Here is a 25,914-nt window from a genome sequence, read left to right on the forward strand (position 1 = left end):
TCTTTGTGAGGTGATAATTCTTGTTTACCAGAGGAAAACGGTCAGCTAATCAAAAAGCCTGATATCAAGGCAAGCTTTACAACTGCTGTGGAATAATCAGACCTGCTACTTACCATACTAAAACTGGAAATTACATAGTTGCATTTTCAAAAATGGCCATTTTAAGGTACAACTATCTGTTGCTATATGTTTTATGTGGAAACATGAAATTGTAATTTCTATGCAGAAGTGCTTGACTTTTTAGGAAGAAGAACTGTGAATGAAAGAAGGAAATATTAATAGTAACTGGGGCAGAGTTAAAAGAAAGACAAAGAAATAAAAATGCTTCCCAGTGTGTATGGTCATCAGTCATACCTGAAAAGCTGTTTGTTTCATTATTTAAGGATACCAAAACAGAACGACAAATGATTTGTTCTTTATAACTATAAGAGAAACACTAATGATTTTTTTCTTCTAGGCACTGGTCAGGCAACAGAAAAAAATAAAAAGAGAAAAATCTAGAACTCTAATGCAGACAAGGAAGGGAGAGAGCAAGTGTAGCTGAAAGAGTTGAAATCCAAGATTTTAGACTTACTTGACCCTTAATGTAACCCTTACCTGCAAACACTCACAGGTACAGTAAAATGCATTCCTTGCCTAACACTAATGCTAAACCTAACACATACACACACACACACACACACACACACACACACACAGACTCACTTGCACATACACTAAATCTATCCCTGTACCTGACCCCCACTCTAACCCTAACACACACATGCACACACACTCACACAAAAGCTCTCAGCCTGTCAACCAAACTGGCAGTCGCTCAATCAGATGTTTGCACAAATTACCAGTTGCACGGATGTCACTACAATTCATTTTGTTGACCAAATAACCACCTATCTCTCTCTCTCTCTGATAAATAGATAGATATGAATATATATATATATATATATATATATATATATATATATATATATATATATATATATATATATATATATATATATGGTCCCCATGTATTTTGTCAAAGGTACATCTGGTCAACAACACAAAGGGCAATTCGTATTGTCGATCATTGGCCATCTTGAAGTAAGTTTATAGCACTACAGTTGCCTTATTATCCTTCATGGACACAGTACTCAGGAAAAAAATATATCCACTTTATTTCTCGACCTATCAAAAGCCTTTGGCACAGTATCTTATTCTGTTCTTCTAAGTCAGCTCTTAAACATTGGTCTAGCTGATCCCTCTCTTTGCTAGTTTTCCAGCTACTTATCGGATGGACAGGCAGTTAAATGGCAAAATTGTCTCTCGCCGTATCTTCTTACCTCTTCTGGAGTGCCCCAAGGTTCTATATTTGGGCCGCTCCTGTTCAGTATCTTTATCAATCATCTCCACTCTTCTTTCAGTAAAGGGTCACTCATACAATATGCAGATGACTACTATTATATGTTCTGCAGTCACTACACCAGATTTACAAATAATCACTCAATCGGCATTTACTGCCATACACTCATGGTTATACAATAACTATTTGTCTCTTAATCTCAACAAAACCAAACCTATAAACAAATTTCAGTTCACAATACTATCCCAGAGAAACACAAAACTTGAAGTATTTAGTCACACTAAACTATTAGGAGTAATAACTGATGAAAGCCTAAAGTATGACCTACACATACAACATAACAGCAACAAAACACATCAAAAACTTAGTATTCTTTACAGGCATAAACATTTCCTTTCTCCTTCCATTAAACAAGGACTTGATACCACTTATAGGTTCATAGGTTGGTACTAGGCTATCGGCCCTAGGGCCTATACAAGCCTAGCCATAACAATTACCTGGCTATTTCTTCCCACACTGTTTACTTCCCTGGACCCCTGTCTAGCAAGGCGACTGACGTGATCTCCGGGGTGAATTTCCTTTCTCCCATCCAATTGTCAAGGTTCCTTTTGAAGAGGGTAAGGGGATAGATGTAATAGGAAAGGACAATCAGTGTCAAAGCTAACCCTTTCCAGTTAGTTGTCTCATACTATTGCTGTTTATTACACTTGCCATAATAAGCTACTTCCAGGCAGCATTAAGGCCTACTCTACAAGGGCTTTGGATACTTCTGTGGCTTTCTGGAAAGGGGTGAACTATAGAAGTACTCTGGAAACAGCAACTTGGTCCTCTTTGTACACATTTACAAAGCACTACAAACTGGATTATTTTCCAGGTCCAGAAAAGGTTTTGCTAGGATCATTCTCAAGGGTCTCAAGGAGTTTTAGCTTAGTGGCCTCCTCCCTTTATTAGTTTACTAAGCTACAGTAATCTTCACATTTAGTTTAGGCTATGAATGAACATAACACAGTTGTGCAAACTAACTTATCATAACAGTGCACAATTTAACACATCACTGTTGCAGTGGCCTGCCCTTCCTCCAGACCCCCTTTTTGCTCGTTTTCTATTTATTTATTTATTTATTTTTGCCAAGGTATGGATGCTTCACCATTTAATATGTAGTTTATTATTGGTTTGTTTCCAAACATTGTTCTATCCAGGCTTTTGCCTCCCTCCTACGCAAAAAATGATCGGAACCTTTTTGTGCCCCAACTGTCCATATCTATATCTATAGCTATATCTATATTTAGACAAGATGAGTTAACCTACAGAAAAGCAAAGATGTACACTAAAATGAAGTAAATGTGGGGATAACTGTTTTGTACAGTAAAGCAGCAGAACCAGCAAGTAAGCATGCACACAAATGCATAATAATATGCATTATTAACAAAATTGGCACAATAGCATTAACCCATGGTTAGGTGTAAGTAATGTTAAATTTACTTATGTTACGAGGCTGAGTCACCAAAACACAGCAACTGTGGGGAAACCAAGCAGTACCCACACCTAGCCATGGATTCATAGGTTCATAAATTCATAGGTAATTATTAGGTTAATGGCCTCAAAGGGACAATTTTAAGCCTAGTCATGCTTCCCAAATGTATCTGACAAGTTTTTATGCCCTAGGGTTATTTTAAGGGGTATATGTAGGCTTGGCCACAGGTGGTCAAGCATGTATAAGCTGCCTCTGTCTACTGGATACATTGGTGCAAGATCAGGAGAGTAAATTTACAACTCCTGATCCACTGGTTCAAGTGATGCTGGAAGTGTGTTAGGGAAGAACTTTGATTTACACAGATGAGAAGCCTATTCCATAGAAGGGGTGGTCTCTGACACACATACCTGTCCCTCCAACATGATCTTTTTATGTTGCAGATGAGGTTTAGGTCCATAGATCAGGTAATTCTGATGTTATCTGTTTTGTGGATGTGCAACAGGACCATCAGAACAGATCAGAGGATGCTTTGTAGATCAGGCATATATTGCCTCTCAGCAATCTGTAACAGACCGAGTACAGGGAGAGGGTTTTGAATTGGTTGTTATACAACATATTTAAACCATGCATTCTTTTTGTAAGGAAGCTATGTGGATGCTCCGGTTGTTGCATATGCATGGCTAGGTACATACTAAAGGGGGGTACTGTACCCAATGACTGGTCTGATAAGGGATAGTTACAGCAGAACAATGACATCCTTGGACCTAGATAGCATACCTCGCATATAAGTGTTGTGATATAGAATAATTTCCTTACTACTGTAGACACAAAATAGTCAAAGGCCAGGTTGCTGTCTACATGCCTTCCTAAATCCCTGGCCACAGAGTCTACTCTTAGGGGTGTATTATCAATATGGTAGTTTCCAGGAGTGGCCATCTTCCCAAAGGATGCTATTATGCATTTGCTGGCATTGAGTTTTAGACCATGGTTCTTACTTCAGTTATCAGTTTGTGTGAGGCCTTCTTGGAGGGTATTTGTGTCATTGGGGGGTTCTATTAGTGGACCTAGCTTGCAATCATCTGCAAACTTGGTAAACCAGAAACCCTTGATATCAGCTTTGACTTAGGAGGAGTAGATGCCAAAAAGAAATGGCCCTAGCACCGAGTCTTGAAGGACTCCTCTAGTGACTGGCCTCTTTGTGAAAGTAGATTTCTCTATCATAACCTCTTGGGTCCTATCTGTGAGATAGCTGGGTCTCCATCAGGTGAACTAGGGGTTTATACCTAATTTCACAAGTTTTTCTACAATGCCTGGGTGAGGTGTTGTGTCAAATACTTTGACCAGGTCCAGGTTGGTAGTGTGCACTGTTTTGCTGTCATCCTTTGCTTTGGTGACCTTCTCAAAGAAGTCCACTAGGTTGAGTAGGCATGATCTGCCCTTGACAAAACCAAACTAAGTTGGATCTAGTGTCTGAAGGGTTTCTATGTCATTGTTTGTCAATTCCATGATAATTCTTTCCATGGCTTTGCATGTGAAACTAGTCAGACTGATGGGTCTGTAGTTAACTGATCCATAGATGGCCTACCTTTGTGCAGAGGGTTGATAGATGCAATCCTCCATTCTCTTGGCATGAAGCTTGTCTGAAGGCTGTGGCTAAACAGTGATTCTAGCAATCTTATAGGTCCTGTTTCATGCTACTATGGAGGCAACCTGGGATATTATCAGGGCTCATAAATGCAGTATTTTAGGCCCAGGAGATTGCATTGAGGACAGTTCTATAGTGATGGTGGGGAGTTATGGTTTAGGGTATTTCCTGAGGCATGTTTGGAGGAGTGAGGGGGATAAAATTTGAGCTTCATTTGTCATCTATTAGATTTGCTATATCTTATAGCTCAGCATAGGTGGTTGAGGTTGTAAACATGAATAGCTTATGGCTGTCCTTGGCCTTTTAAGCTTTTTTTTTTTTTAATTTGGCCTTAGAAGATTTTATTAGCCAGTTGAGCTGCTTGTTTAGATTAACAAGGGAGCTTTTATCCTGCTGGGTATTGCACTTCTTAATTTTTGCCATGATTTTCTTCCTTATGTTATTCAACATATTGATGTCAGGATTCCACCAGAGTGGCTTTTTTTTCAGTTTACCCTGTGTTTAATCCAGATAGGTACAGCTCTTAACATGATTGAGTAGGGTTTCTGTGATCAAGTCCACACAGGCAGCAGTGTTCTCAGGGTATGGGGCATCTTGATATTTTGCCAGGGTGTCACTTAGTAATAGGAAGTTTGGTACAGAATAATTCCTAAACATTCCAGGGTTAGCTGGTATTTCAATAGAAACAGCATTATGGTCCGACCTGACCTATGAGGACATTATATTGGGGGGTGGTGTGGGGGGTGGAGTATTCTTCTGTGTTTATGAGGACCAGGTAAAATATATTAACATCCCTAATGAGTGTACAGACTAGCTGGTCTAGGGTGTTTGTGTTTACAAAGTCCAGCAATCTCTGAGCCTGCATGTTTATGGTTGAGTATGATTCTCAGTTTATAGTGGGGTAGTTAAAGTTCCTCATGAATATGGTGTTGTATTGAATGTGGAGTTTTTCCAGTACTTTTAAATATGTATTATGGGTTTCCAGGGCCATAGCGGGGGACCTACAGCTTGCAAGGAAATGGTTTAGGACTTCACCTATTACAAATCTGACATGGAGAAGCTCAAATGTGTCATACTGTTTGACCAGCCTTGATGTGTGTTTGTTTTTGATGTAAATTGAGACACCGCGACCATTTTTTCTTGGCAATGTACCATTGTCTGTCAACAATATTCTCCCAGGCTGGCAAATAGCATGTCTCCTTTGAATGACACCAACATGTAAGCCAATTATTAAAATCATTTATCTACTGTCATATCATGCTGCTTAGTGCTCATACCTGCCTGGGACACAGAGTCTGAGAGCTCCGTCACGTCTCTCTTCATATAGTCCATGGAGGTACATTTCAGGTCATATAGACTATGTGTGTGTGTGATCTGGTGGATCTTCGCTCCTGGTAGGCAACTGACAGTTAATCTCTCTTTACATAACCTGGTGAGTGGCGCAGCTCAGTGTCTCTCACTGGAGTCTCCAATAACCAAATATTGGGCTGTGTAGTGGTTTGCCTTATAGGCTTAGAATCTGACATGCCATGAGATGTGGTTGTATGTGTCATGGTGGCTGTTGTTTTAGTAAAGTGCTTTTGAGGTTGTTGAGGATACTTATTGTAAATACAATATCTACATTTAAGAACCTCAGCATATGTGTGTCTATCTGTCCGGTCCATGCTATGTGTGGTGGGTATAGTGTGCATATTTCTGACAACTTGATTGGTATTATAAGTGTTGTATGTGAAAGTGTTGTGTCCAGTGACATTGTGTAACTACATCTCTCACCTACTGTATCAGTTTGTTTAAGAAATAGATGGCTGTCAGTAAACATGAGACAATTTCTACAGTGCTTCAGGATGCCCATATGCAACAAACTGGTTGTGGGGATAGCAGGAAAGTGCTTATCCATGGTTATAGATCCTTACTTTGTGGTCTACAAGGGGTGGTATAAGAGGAGTTTACAGCTGGCTGGATTGGGTGCTTTAAGAGTTTAAACAATAATTAAGACTATCTAAAGCTAACCGTAGCATCTTGTTTCACCAGAAGCAAAACAGTAGCACTAGTCCCAAGCTGCTTCCTGAGAAATTGTCTTAACTCAGATGTATATGGGTTCACTGCACTTGTTATTGTTGTTATTGTCTTTTCTTAGTATATACCCCTGATAGAATCTAAAGCAATTGGACACAACAGAAAGGCAAGCTGCACAAAGTCCCTCAGCATAACTGCAACCAGACCACTCAATGAAGTCCCATACATAATGCCCTATCACAGACCAGAAGGAAACAATGCCCCTTTGCTCCTTTAATCACCAAGAGCAAAGCAGTAGCATTAATCCCAAGATGGCTCATAGGAAGCAATTCCCAGGCTTTCCAGTGATTGGTAATCTTTAAGAATGCTAGGAAATAATGTCCCTCTGTTCCTTCTCTCACAAACAGCAACACAGAAGTAACAATCTCAAACTGATTCCTGAGAAGCATTTCCTAGGCTCATCAGTGATTGGTATCCTAGTTCCAGATGTTATAGGTTTTAAAAGTAAGATGGAAAAAAGGATTAAGGCTCTCAGATTTGCAGTGTGCACTCAGTCAGTGGGATGGTATGAAGAAGAAAAGTCAAGCTTTAAGAGTGTAAGGGGGGGCCTTCCCAGTCATACCTCTCAACTGTCAAGATTTTTGCAGAATGCCCAGATTTTTGCCTCATCTTTTTGGTCTGGTCCTCATAAAATTTATAGTTTTCTGGAAAATGTCTGAGGATTGAAGTCACTAAATAATGACATACATTTGAGCTTCAGACTTCATATCCTTCAGAAAATGCATGCTAACACAAATCATGTTATTCTAACAATTTCCTGTGTCGACCTTTGTTCACCCATTATTGTAGGCTTTGACCAGATTTCTTGTGCTAAGAGGATGAGAGGTATGTTCCAGGTAGATCACACAGTGCCCAGTAGACTGAGCAGATAAGATGAGACTGGAAGGAGCATTCAAAATCAAAATTATAGTATGGACGGGCAGCTCAAAAGCCACCAAGTTTAAAAGCATAACATGGATAGGGTAGGTAGAAAAAATGAATGCAGTCAGATAACATGAGTAGGCACACAACATTTCAGTTAACTAAGTAGCTAAACTGGATTACTTTTCAGTGAATGGAAAAGGAATTCTTTTCTGACTGACCCTAACACTCCAAGAAAAAACACTTTGAGGTAAAGCAAAGTTTAAAATAAAATAAACAATAAAATAAAACAAACTGTAATATAAAAACAAAAATCAAACACAAATAGTTAAATAAATAATAATGGAAGTATCCATGCCTTAAGTGAATAAATCCAATCCAAAATCAAATGCAGTCAGACAAGAGTAGTCACACAGCAGTTCAGCTAAATACTAAAGTTTATCTGTAGAAAAATGATTAGATCAAGGAGTTTCTCATAGTGATAATTCTTGCAAAAAAGTAAAAAAATTAAAACAATACTTAGAAAATACTCAAAGAAGCCATATGCCTTACAAGACCATGCAAAACTACTGTCTACAACATAAGCTGAAGGAAATAATGGATTGGCATGGTATTTACAGACCACTCTGCTGCGTTTGACAGAGTGAATCACAGTTTAATGATTAGCAAACTGATCAAATTAGGTATAGCCATACCACATGCAATATGGATAGTGATGTGGTTGTAGAAAATGAAATGGGAAATACAAGTCATGTCTGGGAAATATCAATGGCTATGGTAGCATGATGCCACTAGGGTCCATGTTGAGCCCTTACCTACTCAGCCTGTACATTTCAGAGAATGATATGCCAGATGATGAATTTTACCATTTGTATGCAGTTGAACGAACTATGGTATATGTGTAACCTGCAAGGAGGACCAGCTGGAATTCCAGTGTCATCTTGATACTTGCATTGGGATAAATTACATGAACATTTACACTGGCAAGACACAACAGATGTTTTTAGCTAATCTTATATTCAAAACTGTTATAAATTTGGGATGTGTGAAATGGAACAGCTGTCATTGTTTCAGGATCTAGGAATATGGGTGGACAACAAACTCAGCTTTAGTAATTGCTTAGACAGTGAAAGAGGGCAAAAAGTGCATTGGTATGTCAGTAAATGTATTAGATTTAGGCATGCTGAAGTGATGAGAAGTACATATATAAGCCTAATTAGACCCAGATAAGAGTACGGGAACAGCTTATCATTTCTGTACATTAAGATATTAATAACCAGATTAGAGAGAATACTGAGAAGGTTTACAGAAATAATAATAATAACCAATTTGAAAATGCTGGCAAATCAAGAAAGGCTCTCCAGAATAAGATTATTTGAACACAGCATACAGACATAGGCATGGGAATCTGATTCTGGTGCATAAGGCCACACAAGTCCTTTTTAGGGGTACTTGAGCTTAAAAAGGAGAGATTCAGCATGCTAGGTCATTAAGATAATTTAAGAAAAACAACAGAATGACAAACTACATTATGCTACTTGGGAAAGATATGTCATTATTGTAAATACTTAAATGTACTAGTTGTATTTACTTCATTTTTTTATTAGTTATTTGTTTTGTGTGATTACTGCATATGTAATTTTTTGCTTATGTTGTATTGCTGCTCTGTTTTTCTTGGGTTTTTGTATATTTATTTATTTATTTATTTTATTTTACATTTGTTGACCAGGAGAGTCCAACTGGATTACAAGTCCATTTTCAGTGGAGGCCCGGGGAGAAAAGCTCCAAGAGAACAATTTTTTACAAAACATAGTTTTAAGGACAGACTTTTGACATACAATTTCCATAGAAGAGACTTTGACATACATATTAACTAACAGATATGCTACATTCGTTCTCTACAATTTAATATTAAATTTTAGAAGATATTCCTAAGTTTAGGATTCCTGTGATAGATTTACTATCAGAGTAAAAGCGAGAGATGTAGAATAAGGCTCCGAGAGAGCAGATGATGCTCGCTATAGTTGAGAAGGATAACAAATTGATTCACTATATGTCTTCACCTGGTTATAGTTGAGAAGGATAACAAATTGATTTACACTATATCTTCTCCTGGTTTTAGTTGCTTATGGAGAGCTCAACATTGCTGAGGTAGTTTTCCCTAACTCCTGGAGAGATGGGATGAGCAGTAGATTAACAGTCCTAAGTGGGTACAGTACTATAATTGGTTGGCTTAGGAGAGTTACTTAAGTTAGGTGAAGTGTTTTAATGAGACATTAGCCATGGGGGCTACAGGAGCACAGTTGATTATTCAAAAAGTGAGTTTTAACAAGTTTCTTGAACTGTGATGAGGATTTGTTATGTCAGTTATGTGGGCAGGAAGGGAGCTCCAGGTTTTTGCTATACAGTGGCTGTAGACAGACTTACCAGCTTCATTGCTATATTTAGTTACTTTGAGGAGGTTTTGTGTGCTAGACCTCAAGGGCCTGGTGGTTGTATAGGGTTGCAAAATATTTTGTAGGGCTGGGGTGTTTTCAGAGTTATGTATTATTTTGTGGGCTAGTGATAGTTGATTGAGTTGAAGTTGTAATGGTAGTTCTAGCCAATTGAGCTTTTTTAGGCATTCACAGTGATGTGTTCTGATGGGAGAGGTTGTAGCGAATTTGGCTATCTTATAACAACTATCAAGATTGTTTAGGTCAGATTTGCGGAGATTTATAAGCACGGGGAGGCATAAAGTAGGGTGGATAGTAGGTGAGTCCTCGCTATTGTAGTTTTGGAGTGGTCAGTGAGCAATTTTTTATTGTGATACAGTAGGCCAAGTTTTTTATGTACTTTTTTATGGTTATAGAAATATGTAGGTCAAATCTAAGGTGATTATCTATTTCAACCCCTACAAGTTTGTTATGATTTGTGGGGGTGATTGTGGTCTTGTTAAATGAGGAGATGAAGAAAGAATCAGTGGGAGGTGTGGCTCTGTGGGACCTAAACAGTACTAGCTTTGTTTTACTTGGGTTCAGAATGAGCCTTTGGTTTGTAATCCAAGTTTCTGCTAGGGAAAAGCATTCTTGTGTTAGGGAGTGAAGGATGTCAATTGATTTGGCTGCGCATATTATGGTGGTATCATCTGCATATTGCACTATTGAGGCTTTAGGAATACTGTTTGGGAGTTGATTGGTGAAAAGGGTAAAAAGAAGTGGTCCCTGGATGGAGCCTTGGGGTACTCCTAGGGAGACTGGCAGGGAGAGGGAGAGTTGGTTTTGCCACATAACAGCTTGTTTCCTTCCTTCTAGGTAGTTTTTGAACCTGGAGATGGCAGGGGTGGTAAGGTTTAGAGCTGCTAGTGAAAGAAGGAGTTTATTGTGGTTAACCATATTGAATGCTTTGGACAAGTCAAGGAAGGTGGCAGATACAAGGAGTCCATTGTTTCTGTGAGTATTGACAATGTTGGTGAATTCTGTTAGTGCGGTGGAGGTGCTATGGAAGGGTCTAAAGCCATGTTGTTGTGTTGCTATTAGATTATTTTCTAGGAGATATTTCATTAGTTGCTTGTGTATTGGGGTAGTATGGCTATAGGGCAGTAATTATTGAGTTCCAGGGAGGTTCCCCCTTTATGTAGAGGGATGATATGTGATATTTTCCATAGCTTGGGTACTATACATGCAGAGATGGATCTGTTAATTAGGATGGAGACAGGATATGTTATGGCTTCTGCAGCCAGGTGGAGGTATTCAGCGGGTAATTTATCTGCTGCTAGAGACGTTGGTTTGAGTTTGCGGAGTAGTTTTTCAATGGATTTGGTTGGTTCTGGGTGGAAGCTTAACTTAGGGCAGTTGTTAGTTAGGTTGGGGGTGGATTTGCAGGGGTGGGGATGTTGTCATAGGGTTGGTTGTTTGCAAGGGTCTGGATGGTTTCTGTAAAGTATTTATTAAAGTATTTATTAAATTGAGTGGGGATGTCTTCTTGGTTGTTATCTATTTTTGGGGTAGTTGTTTTACCTGGTTGTAGAATAGAGTTAATTGCTGCCCAAAATTTTTGTGGGTTGTTCCTGTGCTTATCCTGTAACTTTTGGTAGTAAGATGTTTTGTCTGTTTCTGTGAGTTTTTTTGGCTTTGTTATGTAGTTCAACGTATATTTGTTTCTTCAATTGGGATTTACTGTTGAGGTAGTTGGTCCAGGCCTTGTTTCTTTTTTTAAGGGGGGATTTTGTGTCTGGGGTTAACCAGGGGGCATATTTAGTTTTAATTATTGTTGTTCTGGAGAGGGCAGGATGGCTAAGGGTGTTTAAGAAGGTAGTATTGAAGTATTGTAAAGCTTCATCAAGAGGTAGGTTTTTGGGGGTGTCCAGTTGTACACTTTTAGGTCGTTTATAAAGTTGGATTGGTTAAAGTGTTTTTTGTTTCTAATTAGGCACATAGATATTTGGGTCAGTTGTGGTGATTTTGATCTGAGTAAGAATGTGGCTTGGTGGTCACTCAGGGTTTCTGGTAGACACCCTGCTAGGGATATCAGTGATGGGTGGGATACGAGTATCCAGTCTAGAGTGGATTTGTGTTTGGTTCTCTTGTCTGTTCTTGTGGGGGAAGTGATGAGTTGGGTTAGGCCATGTAGGTTAATATGGGAGAGTGGGTTATGACTGGAACAGTTTTGTCAGTTAGTATTAAGGTCTCCTAATACTATGCTTTCCTGGGGAAAGGAGTTAGATATCCATTCTAGGAATTTTTCTGTAATAAGGATATTGTTGCCTGGAGGGATGTAGCATCCTATGATGTTGATGTGCTTACTATCATTAAGTTTTAGTTTTGTTAGAGTGAGTTCAACTTTATCGAGGTCTGGGGTTATGTCTACTTTCTCAAGGATGCGGTGAGATTTATACACTATAGCAACACCTCCCCCTTTTTTACTTATTCTATCACTAAGAATTATATTGTAACCTGGGGGAGTGATTTCATTGTTGTGGTTGCCTGGTTTAAGCCAAGTCTCTTTTAGTATGACTATCTCAAGATGATTAAAGGAGAGTAGTGCATGAAGGTCGTGGATTTTGTTTAGTATACTTCTGACATTTAAATTTAAAATGAGGAGTGTGGATTTGTCTCGGTGGAGTAGGGTATCATTCAGGTTGAGGGTTGGGGCTCCTAGAGTTTGTGGGCCTGGGTTTAGTTGTATATCACCGCAGCTAATGAGTTGGGTTCTGAGGTAAAAATAGAGTTTGAGTAGTTTGTTTAAGGTCTTAAAGTTCTTTACAGTTGTTTGGGACTGGTAACTAATCACCCTTGATATCCACATTCTGCCCCCACCCCCCATTAAGGAAACCACAGTAAAAAATTTCTCCAAAGCCAACTTCATGCTTCTTAAGACAGAAGTGATAAACTTCATGACACCCATGCAGATGGACAATACAGTTACAACTGCTGAATTCTACAAAATGCACTCTATAAGCACTTACACAAGGGCATGGATCGTGCTATCCCAAACAGAACCAAGACGCTATCCTCCAAAAAAAGGAAGCCAATCTGGTGGTCCCCTGCCATAAACAAACTGTTGCAAAAAAGAGTAAAATCCCATGAGTGGAGGAGCTCCCTGGTCAGCCTCAATAAGAAGCTGAGATCCCTTATAAGATCCTCCAACGCTAGCTACAAAAACAAAATCACCACTAATTCCAAGGACAGCCACAAAGCATTTTATAGCTATGTCAAGAATCTCGATGGCAACACCCAGATCTGCTCTGAGCTACAGCACAAAGGCATTAAAATTACAGAACCAACTGATATTGCCAACATCCTGGCAGAGAGGTTAAGTGCTAACTTTACCCCCCCACCTCCTAAAGGGCCCATATCTATACAGGAAGAATGCAGAGTCCCTGTAATCATAACTATGCAGGTAAAAGCTGCACTCTCTACAGCTAAAACACAGCATCCATGGGACCGGACAACATCCCAGGCTGCGTTTTACACGAACCTCAGAATGAACTGGCTCCCCACTTAGGCACTATGTTCAATAATAGCCTCATATCAGGCTTTGCGCCCACTGAATGGTGCACAGCAACAGTTATCCCACTCCACAAAAGGGGAGCCACCATTGATCCCGGGAACTATCGACCTATTAGCCTGATGAGCCTGGTCTGCAAGGCCATGGAACGTATCACCATGGAACTCATAAACAAAGACATTGGTAACCTCCAAAGTCTGGATCCCACCCAGTTCGGGTTTGTAAAAGGCAGATCATGCCTGCTGAACCTGATCGACTTCCTTGAGGCAGTCACCAAAGCCGTAGATGAGGGTAAGGTGTTTCACACAGCCTGTCTTGACCTTGCCAAGGCTTTCAACACCATCCCCCATTCTGGAATTATAGCTGAACTCACTAAACTAGGTATAAATCTCTACATCACAAGATGGTTTGCCAACTGGCTCACTGACAGAACCTACACTGTAAATGTTGCAGACTCCAAATCTGACCTCAAAGCAGTGACAAGTGGAGTACCACAGGGTTCTCTCCTGGGACCTATCCTGTTTGGTATCTACTTCTCTGAAGTACAGGCTAACACAGAAGGCCTCTGGCTAATGAAGTTCGCAGATGACTGCAAACTAGGAGCCATAGTCAAGTCCCCAAATGATGTGGACATCCTACAGAAGGGACTCACTAAGACAGATGCCTGGTGTCAGAGCCATGGCCCCAAGCTCAATGCCAAAAAGTGCAGTGTCATCCCCTTTGGTAAAAACTCTGTACCCATGAACTACCACATAGGCAGCAATCTACTTAACACCGAATGTGTGATAAGAGACCTTGGGACCCAGGTGGACAGTAGTTTCTCCTTTAATTGTCACATCACCACAGTAGTCAGGAAGTCCTTCTAAGTGGCACACCTCATCATAAAAGGGTTCTCATCCAGGAAAAAAGAGGTCATTGTTCCCCTCTACTCGACACTCATTAGACCCATTACAGAGTACAATGCCCCTTTTGGAATGTACCTCACAAGACATCTCCAGCAGCTGGAAAGGCCACAGAAGTACCTCACAAAGAGGATTACTGGCCTCAAACAAATGTCCTACACTGACCGCCTCAAAAAACTCCAGCTTTACTCCGTAGCGTATTGCCTACTCCGAGGTGATCTCTGCCTAACATATAAAGCTATGTCAAACCCAGAGCTGTTGGACATGCTACACCTAAAGAAATCCCAATCCCTCTGAGCTACATGCTCTAGGGACCTAAACCTTGTCACCACAATAAACAGGACATGTTGGAGGGATAGATTCCTGTCCCAGAGACTTCCCATACTCTGGAACAGGCTACACATCTATGTCAAGCAAAGTTCTTCATTAGCACTCTTCAAGAAAAATCTTGATGAGTGGATGGAAAATAGGAAATACACCCCGGGGATCATTTCTGTGTATCTGCTCGATAGTGGCACATGAAAATAACTTTCTTGGGTGGCGTAAGCCAGGGAACCTCGTTGGCTAGGGTTATGTAGGCCCTTGGACCGATAGCCTAGTACCTACCTATGAACCTAGTGTGATGGCTGTAATGTGTGTGCATAGTGGTGAATAAAGAAAGTTTGGTAGTGGGACTAGTTGAGTAAAAGGCTGTGTTGTAATAATGTTAGTGGAAGTAGTTTTTCTTGGTATGTGGATAAAATTAAGTTGTTTTTGGTGGTTGGTGATAGAAGTTAGCAGTGGGAGGGTGGATACACCTAGAAGCAATAGTAAGAGGTGTATGTATGTGGGTTTGGGTAGTTTGGGTCTGGTTTGGTTGGGTTTGGTCATGAGTGAGAGATCTGCTTGGGATGGGGTGGGTGTGGTGGATGATGGGAGGTGTTGTTTGTGATTGTAAGGTAGTTAGATAGAAGACTGTGCTTTACAAGATGTGGAATAGTGGAAGAGAAGGAAATGGGTACAGGGTGGGGCAGATTCAGTGATTGGTGGTTAGCATGAGGGGAGTGGCTAAGTTTAGTTGAAATGTAGCACTATTGGAGTTGGGTGGGAATAGGGGGCAGTGAGAGGAGCGGAGGGAACCCGAACGCAGCGGGGCTAACACTAACTCCAATTATATCCCTGGGCTTACTTGCTCTTTTCTTTGTACACCAAATGTATATTGCCTACTATGTAATCTTTTTATGTTTGTATGGTTGGAGCTTTTCTCCTCGGGTCTCCACTGAACACGGGCCATTGGCTCAGATGGACTAACCCGGTTGACAAAATGTCAAATAAATAAATCAATCAATCAATCAATCAATCAATCAATCAATCAATCAATCTAGTCTTTCATAGTAAGGGAGTGGAGGACAGCAGTAACTGATTGGAATGACATACCAAGAGACAAAAATACACATGCAAATTATTTGGGGTAGTTTGTCATACGGTTTAACTGATCCCAAGTCTGAATATGGATTTTATTTAGTTGTACTATTATATAAAGAAATGGTCAGCTAAGTGTGCACAGGTGTGTTTTAACTCCTTCAAGATGCAGATAATTACATATATTGCTGTGTGGTGCTGCCAGTTATATCTGCAGAAATAGCACAATCCTTTAATCATTCATTAAAGATAATTTACTTTGGGAATGAGTACTCTGATTTCTGGTCACACACTTGTACAAAATATGTGTGTTACTTTTTAATATAAACTGTAACTGTAGTCTATAGAATGGGTAAGGTTGGTTTTATACCTCTTAATCTCTCAACATAACAACTCAAGACAAAACCACAGGTAATGGGGAACAAAGGCCCGGAAATATGGACAATTTTTAAATACTGTGCTTATAAACTTTGGAAACTGATAGAACAATAGGTTTTGCATTAGCATGCATTTTCTGAAAGGTATGAAGACTGAAACTCAATATCTGGAATTATTTGCTGACCTCAGTCCTTAATGATTTGCCAGAAACCAAAAAAAGTTATGAGGAACAGACCACAAAATGAGACAAAATCTGGACATTCTGTGACAATCTGGACTGCTGAGAGGTATGTTGGGCTTAAAGACAAAAAGTGAATATCATATTACCTTTGTCAACTTTACAATGAATTTTGTAACTCTGGTAATATATAAACCTCGTAGAAGATGCATAATTATAATGCATTAAATCCTTACCTCATCATCATTTCGTACAGGTGTTATATCATATCATAGGATAGTTTGTACTGTTATATCATAGGATCAATACTAGGCTAACTGCCCTTGTGAGTCATTTTAAGCCTGGCCAATTACCCCATCTAAGAATCAAACCCTGCACCTTGTGTCTGTAAGGTAAACACCTTAACTATTATACCAGCCTCCCACCCTTTATGCATGAAATCCTTACCTCATCATTATTTGGTACAGGTATTATGCATTATATCCTTACCTCATCATCATTTGGTACAGGTATTATGCATTAAATCCTTACCTCATCATAATTTGGTACAGGTATTATGCATTAAATCCTTACCTCATCATAATTTGGTACAAGTATTATGTATTATATCCTATACCTCATCGGGTCTATATTACATAGTCGAAGTTCAGTAACTCCGAACACCTAATGGTCGAACCAGTATGTTCAAAGTTACAGAACTTCAAGTATGTAAAAAAAAAAAAGCTACGCAATGGACATAGCAATAACTTGTTGTAAGCCCCCCTGTACCCCCCACATGGTGGGCTGTGCCCACCCCACCCCCCGCTACTTAAATATACTAACTCCGAGATCGCACCACATTGAAGTGAATGGGAACCTCCACTTATGGAGATTTCCATTCAGACACTCAAACTTTTACAAATTCAAATGTATGGTCTTGACCATATGTGGTTCAAACTTGTAAAAGTTGGACTATGTGATAGGAACCCACCTCATCATCATTTGGTACAGGTATTATGCATTATATCCTTACCTCATCATCATTTGGTGCAGGTATTATGCACTAAATCCTTACCTCATCATTTGGCTACGCAATGGACATAGCAATAACTTGTTGTAAGCCCCCCTGTACCCCCCACATGGTGGGCTGAGTTACCCATTACCGGCCCATTAGCTTGACAAGCCTTATCTGCAAAGCCATGGAGAGGATCATAATGGACCTCATAAATAAAGACATAGATAATTTGCAGACTTTGGATCCAACCCAGTTTGGCTTTGTCAAAGGCAGATCATGCCTTTTAAACTTGGTTGACTTTTTCGAAACAGTCACCAAAGCCATTGATGAGGGAAAGGCAGTCCACACAGCCTACCTCGATCTGGCTAAGGCCTTCGATACAATACCCCACTCGGGTATCATTGAAAAACTCATCAGCTTAAATGTTAACCCATACATCACAAGATGGGTTGCAAACTGGCTGAGTGACAGAACCCACAGGGTCAGAGTTGCTGGCGCCATGTCAGACTCAAAGCCTGTCACAAGTGGTGTCCCACAGGGCTCAGTCCTGGGCCCACTCTTGTTTGGCATCTACTTTTCCGAAGTTCAAGCAAACACAGGAGGGTTATGGCTGACAAAGTTTGCAGATGACTGCAAACTGGGCCATAGTAGAAAACACATCTGACACAGATATCCTTCAGAAGGGTCTCACAGAAACGGATAACTGGTGCCAGAGCCACGGCCTAAAGTTAAATGCCAAAAAATGCATAGTCATACCCTTCGGGAAAAACAAGGTTACCCCTAGCTACCAAATAGGTGGCAATCCACTGAGCACAGAAGAAGTTATCAGGGACCTGGGGACCCAGGTTGATAGTAGTCTGTCATTCAACACTCATGTAGCTAAAGTAGTTAGGAAGACCTTCTACATTGCCCACCTTATCATGAAGGGATTCTCATCTAGATCAAGGGAGGTCATAGTCTCCCTTTACTCATCACTCATCAGACCAATGATTGAGTACAATGCCCCATTCGGAATGTATCTGACCCGACACTTGCAGCAGCTGGAGAGGCCACAAAAGTTCCTCACCAAAAGGATAAAGGGTCTCAAAAATCTGTCCTATGCTGCCCGACTGAAAGAACTCCAGCTCTATTCAGTAAACACGCTTGCTCAGAGGTGACCTTTGCCTAACATACAAGGCCATGTCAAACCCAGATTTGATGAATATGCTTCACCTCAAAAATCTAGATCCATCAGAGCCACAAGGGCGGGAGACTTAAACCTCGACACGGCTATTAATAGGACGTGCTGGAGGGATAGATTCATCACCCAAAGACTCCCTATGCTGTGGAACAAAATCCCAGTACATGTGAGGCAGAGCACCTCGCTGGCCTTGTTCAAGAGAAATCTTGACCAATGGATGGGAGATCGCAGATATACCCCAGGGATTACCTCAGTGTCACTGCTCGACAGAGGCACAGCAAAATAATGGGTATAGTTCCCCATACTAAAGGGGTGGCGTAAGCCACAAAACGATGGGCTAGGCTTGTAAATGCCCTCGGGCAGATAGCCTAGTATGAACCTATGAACCTATGGTACAGGTATTATGCATTATATCCTTACCTCATCATCATTTGGTTCAGGCATTATGCATTATATCCTTACATCTTTATAATTTGGTACAGGTATTATGCATTATATCCTTACCTCATCATCATTTGGTACAGATATTATGCATTATATCCTTACCTCATCATCATATGGTGCAGGTATTATGCATTATATCCTTACCTCTTTATAATTTGGTACAGATATTATGCATTATATCCTTACCTCATCATCATTGGTAGGGTCTATATTAGAACATCGAAGTTTCAAAACTTCGAATGTTCTAATATCAAACCCTATTCAGCGAAAGTTGAAAATATCGAAGCAACAGAAAACCAAATTTTTTCCTAGGGAAAGAATTTGGTTGTCCATTTCTGTTGCTTCGGTATTTTCAGCGCTGTGGTGGAAAGTTACGGGTCGGGTTCAGGTAAGTGTGCGATTGAGTGCGGGTTAGGGTAGTTAGGGTAAGGATGCGGATTAGGTATGTGTGCGATTGTGTGGACGTGAGGGTTAGGGCGGGTTAGGTGAGTTAGGGTAGGGTGCGGGTTAAGTATGTGTGCGATTGTGTGGACGTGAGGGTTAGGGCGGGTTAGATGAGTTAGGGTTAGGGTGTGTGTCTGGTAAGTGTGGGATTGTGTGGACGTGAGGGTTAGGGAGGGGTAGGTGAGTTAGGGTTAGGGCGCAGGTGAGGTGAGTGTGTGATAGTGACAGACCTTAGGGTTAGGGTTTGGGTTAAGGTAAGTGGATAGTTAGTGGTGTGTGTAGTTTAGTGTAGGGTTAGGTATAAGACTTTATGTGTATGTGTGTGGATTGCTGTTTGTTTGGTGTGCTTATGTTGTGTGTATGTGTTTTGGAACAGCAAATTTTTTTCCCTAGGAAAAAATTTGCTGTTCTGTATCTTCGATGTTTGCAGCTTTCGCTGAATAAGGTTTGATATTAGAACATTCAAAGTTTTGAAACTTCGATGTTCTAATATAGACCCATTTGATACAGGTTTTATGCACTATATCTTACCTCATCATCATTTGGTACAGGTATTATGCATGAAAGCCTTACCTCATCATCATTTGGTACAGGTATTATGCATTATATCCTTACCTCATCATCATTTGATACAGGTATTATGCATGAAATCCTTACCTCATCATCATTTGGTACAGGTATTATACATTACATCATTACCTCATCATCATTTCGTACAGGTATTATGCATTATATCCTTACCTTGTCATCATTTGGTACAGGTATTATGCATTATATCATTACCTCATCATCATTTGGTACAGGTATTATACATTACATCAGTACCTCATCATCATTTGGTACAGGTATTATGCATTATATCCTTACCTTGTCATCATTTGGTACAGGTATTATGCATTATATCATTACCTCATCATCATTTGGTACAGGTATTATGCATTATATCCTTACCTCATCATCATTTGGTACAGGTATTATGCATTATATCATTACCTCGTCATCATTTGGTACAGGTATTATGCATTATATCCTTACCTCATCATCATTTGGCACAGGTATGCATGAAATCCTTACCGCATCATCATTTGGTACAGATATTATGCATTATATCCTTACCTCATCATCATTTGGTGCAGGTATTGGAGGTTTCTTCCCTGAAGGTGGAATAGGTGGCTTCATGTCGCTGTGTCCTCCTAAGCCTGGTCTATTGGCATTTGCAACTTTAAAAGAAAAAAAAGAACTTAATCAAAATACAAGTGGAAGCATTTTTGATGTAGATGTCATGTTGGAAGGAATTTCATATCTGTCAAGTTTACAACCACTGAGACATTCACACACATAATTTTAAAGGGGTAGGTAAGTTCATTTAACCAAGCTACTCAGGGTTCCATTTTTAACAAAGCTTTTGCTGTTCTGTTTCAGTAACAATAACAAAGGTTTATCAAAATAAAGTTTAAGTTCAGAAAGCTCTAATAATCTGAAGTAGCTTTACTTCAGTGAAGGATGATATCTGTATAATCAGTTAACAGGAATGCTGCGATGCTGAGTAACAGGTGCTGTAACTTGGAGTGGGGCTGGGAAAATGTAAAAGCAAGATCCACTAAGTGGAAATACTTTCCCCAGTTTCCGTGTATGAATACAAAAATGCACTTTTTTAAATGTGAATAAACCCATCACTTCTTTAGCATATAACAAAGACGGATGCTGGCAGCAAGGAATTAGAAAGACAACTACTGATACAAACACATGGGGATCATTCAAGTGCATGGAAGAAATGCACATATGTTTCTGTCTACTGCCACCTTTCTCTTACGGACATATTCACACGAGATGTTAGGTCTGCATCTAAGTAATCTCACTGAGCATGTGACATGAAAAACAGCATATGACCTCCATTCAGACTAGCTTTAGCTAAGACGCATATGCAAAGAGTACACCACTATCTGCAGGGTACAAGTGAAATAGCAAACTAGCTAAAGCTTAGCCATGACAGCTCCATTGTTCTGAAAGTCAGCATATCTGAGGGACAGAAAGAAAATGGCTATAAAGCAAACCGACCAGCAATCCTAACTTCTTATGTATTTCTTAGTCATTGTTCAGGTTTTCAAGCTTTAATTTCTTCTTCTTTTCTTTGTGTGAGTAGAGTCAAGTTTGGGTTCTATGGCACGCGCGCACACACACACACACACACACACACACACACACACACACACACACACACACACACACACACACACACACACACACACACACACACACACACACGCACACACACACACACCATGACTTTTGCTATATGAAAACTTTTCTTTTTTCTGCCTTTTATGAATGTGAACTGGCTAAATTTCAGTTTATGGAGTTTTTTTTCTTTGTGACTAATTTGACTATAACTAAATAAAACTTCTTAAATAGAGTGCAAACGTGCTCCATCTCAAGCTGTATTGAGTGCTTCTTTCTAATGCTGGTCTGCTATGGCTGTAAATGAATTCCTTGCAGCAGTTTAAGCATCTGAGAGAAATCATCTGAGATAAGATTAATTTATTTTGTGGAATCTATTTTTTATATATTTGCTATGGTTCTTAGACAAAGACATTGTACTATAATAAAATATGGAAAATATTGTTCATTATTTTGTGGAATCTATTTTTTATATATTTGCTGCAGTTCTTAGACAAAGACATTGTACTATAATAAAATATGGAAAATATTGTTCATTAAGAGCTTAAAAAACATAGCAATTACTCAAAACTATGTTACAAAAATATGGATTCAAATCTTATAACTTCCCTCACAAAATCACTGCATATACCATCTGTCAAGTACAACCAGTTGTTGTTGCTGTTGTGTCTTTCGGCTTTTCCGGGTTAGGGGTTGCTACAGCGGAACTCCGGTCCGCTAATGATTGGCAGTAGATTTTTATGTGCCGAGTTGCCAGCTCTGACGCACAACCTTCAACGAAGTTACGCCCATTCACGCATGTCTCCACAACCAGTAAATACACAAATTATGAGAAATTGAGTATTGAAGGATGCCAAGTATAAGGACTGTACAGAGTAACAGAAAATATTGCATGTTTATTATATATCAGTTGGAGAACATGGAAGAGTTTATTACACTTAAGCTGCATTTATATTATTTAAGACACTATATGACTTGCTCATATTAAATAATTGATGATTGTACATTAAGTATGTGATTTGTGTGTAGAATTCTCTTTGAAACCTTAACTTACAATGGCAAACCTATTGGGATGAGTACCAGCTATTTAAGTGGGTGCCCACTGAAAGGCCAGGCACAGGTAGTTCTTGGAATGGTGGAAAATAAATTATAATGAGAGATAATCTATATGAAGTCTGACACTGCAGCATCTCTGAGTACTCCCCTTTTGTCAAAATACAGAGACCTCAGAGTTAGCACACATATGTACCAAAAACACTTTAAGGGTGTGACACTGATATGTGCAATTCACTCTTCTTTAATCAATCACACTTACATTTTTTGAAGTTTTGGAACTCACAGTATTAAGGCATATACTTCTCATAAAGGTACTATTAGGAAAACCATTAAAGTAAGCAGAACTAAAACAGCAGGCCTAAACTCCATGCCTGAAGTAATCCAGCATAAAGGGAAAAATGTACATAAAGTGAATTATGTGGGAGAGCAGCAGTTAATTGTGTGGCCTTTTACTGGTTCCCACAATATCACAGCAAAAAGGTCACGTTCCTGTTTTTGATGTTTTGGAATGTTGAAACTTGTTTCGCATATGCTGTGCTTTTTACATGGGTTGAAGAAGTTAGATAAAGGGGAAAAGGTAAGTTTAAGTTTCTTTTGCACCTTTCCTAAGTTTGTGCAACCTTACAGTTAGTATATTCAGAGATCAGTGGTGTGGGGGCAGAGCCCTCGCATTAAATGGGTGCAGGGAAGCTCCACTGTAGAACAGAGCATGTGTATTGTGTCTTTAAGAAGCATATGAAGGACTGAACATGGATATATAAATAGCAAGCACATGTTATACCCAGTGCCATTTTGAAAGTGCAACCAGAGAGTGAGCATGTAAGAAGGAATGCAGTTAGTTTGCATATAAGTTATCTAAGCTGAAGCTAGTAAACTACAACCATGATGTGTTTGTACATAATAAAGCTGCTTGAACAGAACCCACAAAGACTTTATTACATCCTGACTAGACGAGCGACATCCACCCACCACAAAAATTATTATTTTCGAGTCTTTGGTGAAATTTTCACAGTAATTGCTTGGCTGTGATAATGTGTCATGGAAGTTATTTTGGTTTTAGTATTTTGTGTTTCAACTAAGTAAGATTATATTAATCACAATAAAGCTGAATTGTGTTTTTTGGTTTAAATCTTGTGTTTTATCTTTCTTTTGTAATTTTAAAATAAAAAAGTTATTAAAAGACCCACAGACAACCCAGTATTCAAAACATAAGTGTCTTTATTGAGCATTTTTGTATTCAAGAGATTGCAGCTGTACAAATAAAACTACTAAACAGTGAGCATCTAGTTACTAAAAAAGTGGTCGTATATCAAAACCTCCAATTTGTGGAAACATTTTGAACACAAGAATATTTTTTTCTTGAAGTATAACTGTAGTTTGACAAGAATAACAATAGTCTTTGTCATATGATCTACAGAAATTATAGTTTTGCAAGCAGCTATTTACATGTTAACAATGCCCATATTATTTTGTGGAAAGCAATGTAATATGAAACAGGTAATATGATTACTTTAGTACATTTTTACTCATCTTCATTTTTGCTTTGTACTGAATTGGATGAACTAAATCAACTTTTTTTTTACAGAAACTATGATGAATGACAGGTTAATGCCATACTTTATATACCAGACACTCAAAATGTCTGCTGATTTAGCAGAAACCGTTAGATACTCTGGCTGTGAAAAATAAAGGACTATAGCAGTATGTTTGCATTAAAATAGTCTGTGGTGCTTGACATATCAAGCATGCTATAAAAAAAAAAACTGAAGGATACTCAAGTGGAAATTCTGACCTGTTTAAAGTTGTAGATGAAAAATAGCAACCTAAAAGCTTTTTTTAAGACCAACACAAAGTTTTCTACTAATATAACTTCATATAAAAAATATCGCTGTTATCCTTGTGGATAATTTTCACAATATTGCTACATAAATGCTGGAATATCTTTATATTTGAGAAAATCGATAACATTTTATTCAGTAAAAATAAATGCTGGAATATCCTTAGCTTTCTCATGTGCAAATAGAAATTTTAGTGGAACAGGGGCCATAACTTTAATCAGAAAATGTGACGTTCTTCAGTGTTGGCACAATATGCAATGCTTGTTATGTATGGAAGCCTTCTTGTAAGATAACTATGCAAGCAATAATGCCAGACAGGGTGTGTGTTAATGTGTAATTACCTTCCCAGGGGTGTTATGAGGCCCAATGCCGCATTAACACACACCCTGGAGGGCAGTACTGTGCTTAGAGAATGGTCTCTGTACAATTGCTGTGTTTTACTTACTTACTTATATATATATATATATATATATATATATATATATATATATATGTGTGTGTGTGTGTGTGTGTGTGTGTGTGTGTGTGAAGGCTGCCAGCCCATCTAGCTAGAATTTTATAAATAATCCTTTCTCATTTGTAAATATTAATATGATCCATAGGCTTGTCTTACAAATGCAAGTAAACTGCATTTTATGTGCTGAGCTTCAAAAATGTAACCACAGTGCACCTTACTGGAAAAGAGCAAAACTAAAAGAAAATATGTTGAATTGTTTATGATGGTGGTTATTTCAGCTAGGAGACAGAATGTCTGCTGCAAGAAATTCTTTCTATTGTCTGGAAATAGAAATAATTACAGGTTCAAAGGTAAAAATGTTTAACAGTTTTATGACTTCCAGTTCTAGGAAAAACTTCTAAGGGATACGTATTTTTGACACAGAAGTGTTGAATTTTAAGTTCCTGTTAGCCTGGGAAATGAAGGCAGAAGTGACAAGAATGATGTAATCTGAGATAACCCAGCAGAAATGTTTGATAGTAATTTAAGAGCTATTTCAGAGAGTGAATATGTACATTTTATATCTTGTCTTTGGACCTGTAAACATCCATTCAGCACTTGCATTTGCCTGGCTCTGTAAGTAAAACTTAGATCATAGTATCTCTCTTAGAGATAGATAGGAATACAGTAAGATTAATTTAGATGTTTTCTGTATTTATGTGAGACTGTCCTGCAATGTTGTTTTAAAATATTTCCTGTGATTCTGAACTCTGTTTTCACTGTGTTGAGTTTTTGAGTATTGTCTTGTGCTTTTATTATTTATTATTAAATATATTTAAACCTTTTAATTGTGGCTGGTTTGTTTAGAGATATTTAAGCTCTGAGAGTACTTGCATATGTATTTGGTGACATTGTACAGGCCACTCTTGAATAGCCTTAGTTTAGTCGCACTTAGCATTTGGATAATAGTAACACTGCACAGTAGAATTGGTCACCTTTTGGGAAGGGCCTTATAGTAGCTGATAAAGAGCTGGTTGGTGGCAGTGATTACTACCTTATAGTCTGGGCAGAAGGGGCATAGCTAGTGAATTTGTGCCAG

At 39.0% G+C, this 25,914-nt stretch overlaps 1 protein-coding gene across 1 annotated transcript in view; it reads right to left on the reverse strand.

The window, feature by feature from the left end:
• Positions 1-25,914, reverse strand: part of LCP2 (lymphocyte cytosolic protein 2) — a 1,995,233-nt gene that overhangs the window by 123,987 nt on the left and 1,845,332 nt on the right. The window contains exon 18 of the mRNA XM_044084497.1: positions 20,424-20,527. Coding sequence (XP_043940432.1) covers positions 20,424-20,527 — 104 coding nt within the window. The remainder of the gene's footprint in view (positions 1-20,423; positions 20,528-25,914) is intronic.

The sequence above is a fragment of the Protopterus annectens genome, chromosome 9.part0 (assembly GCF_019279795.1).
Source record: "Protopterus annectens isolate FY-2018-M chromosome 9.part0, PAN1.0, whole genome shotgun sequence".
NCBI classification, from domain to species: Eukaryota; Metazoa; Chordata; order Ceratodontiformes; family Protopteridae; genus Protopterus; species Protopterus annectens.